Raw genomic sequence first — 2,649 nt, 5'->3', positions numbered from 1 at the left:
ATTATGCTAAACTTGGTTGAGTTTTCTTTACCAAAGCGATCTCCAAGTTAAATCTGTTATTTTAACTTGTCTATTACATACACTGAATGTGTACTGATATTTTGTCGTTTGGCATTCAGTATCAGGCGATGGGCAAAGGTAATGCCTCAAATAAATTAGTGTGAATGATCTTTATAGAGTATTTTTCTATTTTAAATTAATTTGCAAATATCTATAAAAAGAAAAAAACTTATTTAAAAAAATCTAGAAAAAGATTCATCCTTTTAGTGTAGGTTTACTAGAGACTTATGTTGTTCTTGTTTTCCTTAAGTGGAGTAATACCATGAAACTAATTTTTGTTAGGCCTCTCTCTGTTTTTAAAAGCACAGTCAGTATCCTACAAATGAAAGATACTGTCCCTTTTTTAAAAATCATTTAATTTATTCCATTCATCACTTGGCCAGCCATCAAATTGCAAAGCAAGGATGGAGCGTAAATCCTGTTAAACATTCTGAAGCAGTGGATTTATATGGATAGCCATATATAGTCATATGTTTTTTCTCATTTAGGATTTTATCCATTAATATACTTGGTATTTTTAAGGTACAATTTGTTGAGATTTTAAAAGTGGTTTTTGTTTTCCTTTTTGATAAATGCTAAGGAAGAATTTAAATCTAATGTAAAAAGTTAGCACAATTAAGTATGTGATGATCTTTATGTAATTTAAAATATCTTAAATACTGAATGAGTTTTTAATACAGTATTTTAAAATGTTATTGTTACATTTTTTTCAAGGAGGACTTGCTGCGTTTAAAGAAACAGATGAGGGTATTCTGTCAAATATGTCAGCATTACCTGACCAATGTGAATACTACTGTTAAAGAACAGGTTAGTAACTACTATAGATAGCAATCTTTTGTAAGCAACCCTGAACAAATATTTGAACTAATATAGAAAATTTGAGTAATACTAAAATTGGGCAAACTAGAAATATCTTGTATTTATCTGTGTATGTCCCATGCTCAAAAATAGATTACGTAATATTAAGTCCATTTGGAGCATTATCGATTAGTCTTATATTGCAGTCATTCTGTATTACTGTTTCTTTATGCCACACTTGGTCAACAAACCCATATATACAAAGTAGGTGTATGTAGTTATGTAAGTTATTCCTGAAAGCAACAGGTATGGCAAGTCTGCCTCAGGGAGGGAAAGGTCCATCTGGTTTTGTTATCTCTGAGAATATTATCAGATCTTGGCATTCCTGCCTGTCCTGATTGTGTGAAGTTATTTTTCTTATGTGGACTTTGTCTGAAATAAACATTTTAATCACTTCCCTGTCTTCAAAGTGTTACCTTCCCACCTCATATGCCCTCTTAATTCCATTCCTGCCAACTTTCTCATTCTGAAAATGCATTGTTACCTGGTGCCATGGGTAGTTTTCCCATCTGTAAAATTAATTCTGATCCTGGGACCGAGAGCCTATTTAGTTTTGAACTGTGACAATAAAGGACTTGGGACTTTAATTTTCTTTTCTACAATTCTGATAAGAGGTACAGAATTTCAGAAGGTATCAATAGTGAAATTATTTTATAGTTAAAATCTTATAATAGGATTTTAATGAAGTATATCTGTGTGTGTGTGTACATGTAGGCACACTCAGTTGCTCAGTCATAACTGATTCTCTGCAACGCCATGGACTGTAGCCCACCAGGGTCCTCTGTCCATGGGATTTTCCAGGCAAGAGTACTAGAGGGGATTGCCATTTCCTCCTCCAGGGCATCTTCCCAACCCAGGGATCGAACCTGTGTCTCCTGCATTGGCAGGCGGATTCTTTACCACTGCATCACCTGGGAAGCCCTTTTAATGAAGTATACACTGATCCAAACCTAATACGTGAAATATTACTTGATATATTTTCATAGGCCACCAAGAAATTCAGCTTAATATTCCTTATTTCACATAGTTCCTTATGGGTTATTGTGTGTAATCTCCTTTATATATAATCAGTTTTTTAAGACTTGGAGATTACCTATTTGGTTATTAAATAACCTGTGTATTATTAGTCTTCCTAACAGCCTCCAGGGATATGTCCTGGTTAGCTCACAAGACCTGCCAGTTCACCTAATTAGTAATGTCACCATGCTTACGACTTTGTATACTTACTGTGTATGTTGCAAAAATTTGTAAACTCAAATAACCTGATCGGTATAAATTATTTCTGTAGTAATAAAATGAGCGGAGACCAAGAGACAAAAGCATAAGAGAAAAAAAATAAATGTGGTTAGTTCCAAAAAAGGCAAAGCTATTATTAAGATCTGCTTTGCCTGGTGGTGAATAGTTTGCAGGCCCATACTTGGTTATTATGTGTTTTCTACTTAATCACCATACATACTGACAATAAGATTTTGTGATCTCTCTTCTAAGAGATCTTCTAGGGGATATTCATCTTCTTGGCTTAAGTGTTTTTCTTCCATAGAAGAGAAGAATGGTATCAAGTTTATACATTAATTCATATTTGAGAATGTATATCATGAGACATTGTGGTTTAGTGTGGGATTTGGAGTCAGAAGATATGCAATTGACTTCTGACTGCATATTTTGATGATATTAACATATTGTACAAATCACTTAAAAGTTACTGAAAATTAAAAAGAATATTTGTGAAAT

At 33.3% G+C, this 2,649-nt stretch overlaps 1 protein-coding gene across 1 annotated transcript in view; it reads left to right on the top strand.

The window, feature by feature from the left end:
* The window catches only part of STAG2 (stromal antigen 2), a 91,517-nt gene that overhangs the window by 52,642 nt on the left and 36,226 nt on the right, over positions 1 to 2,649 (top strand). Inside the window, 1 exon segment of the mRNA XM_010857192.1 lies at positions 775 to 867. Coding sequence (XP_010855494.1) covers positions 775 to 867 — 93 coding nt within the window.

The sequence above is a fragment of the Bison bison genome, unplaced genomic scaffold (assembly GCF_000754665.1).
Source record: "Bison bison bison isolate TAMUID 2011002044 unplaced genomic scaffold, Bison_UMD1.0 scf7180017864378, whole genome shotgun sequence".
Classification (NCBI taxonomy): Eukaryota; Metazoa; Chordata; class Mammalia; order Artiodactyla; family Bovidae; genus Bison; species Bison bison.
Note: the sequence above shows the minus strand (reverse complement) of the source record. Positions and strands in the feature narration are given on the sequence as shown.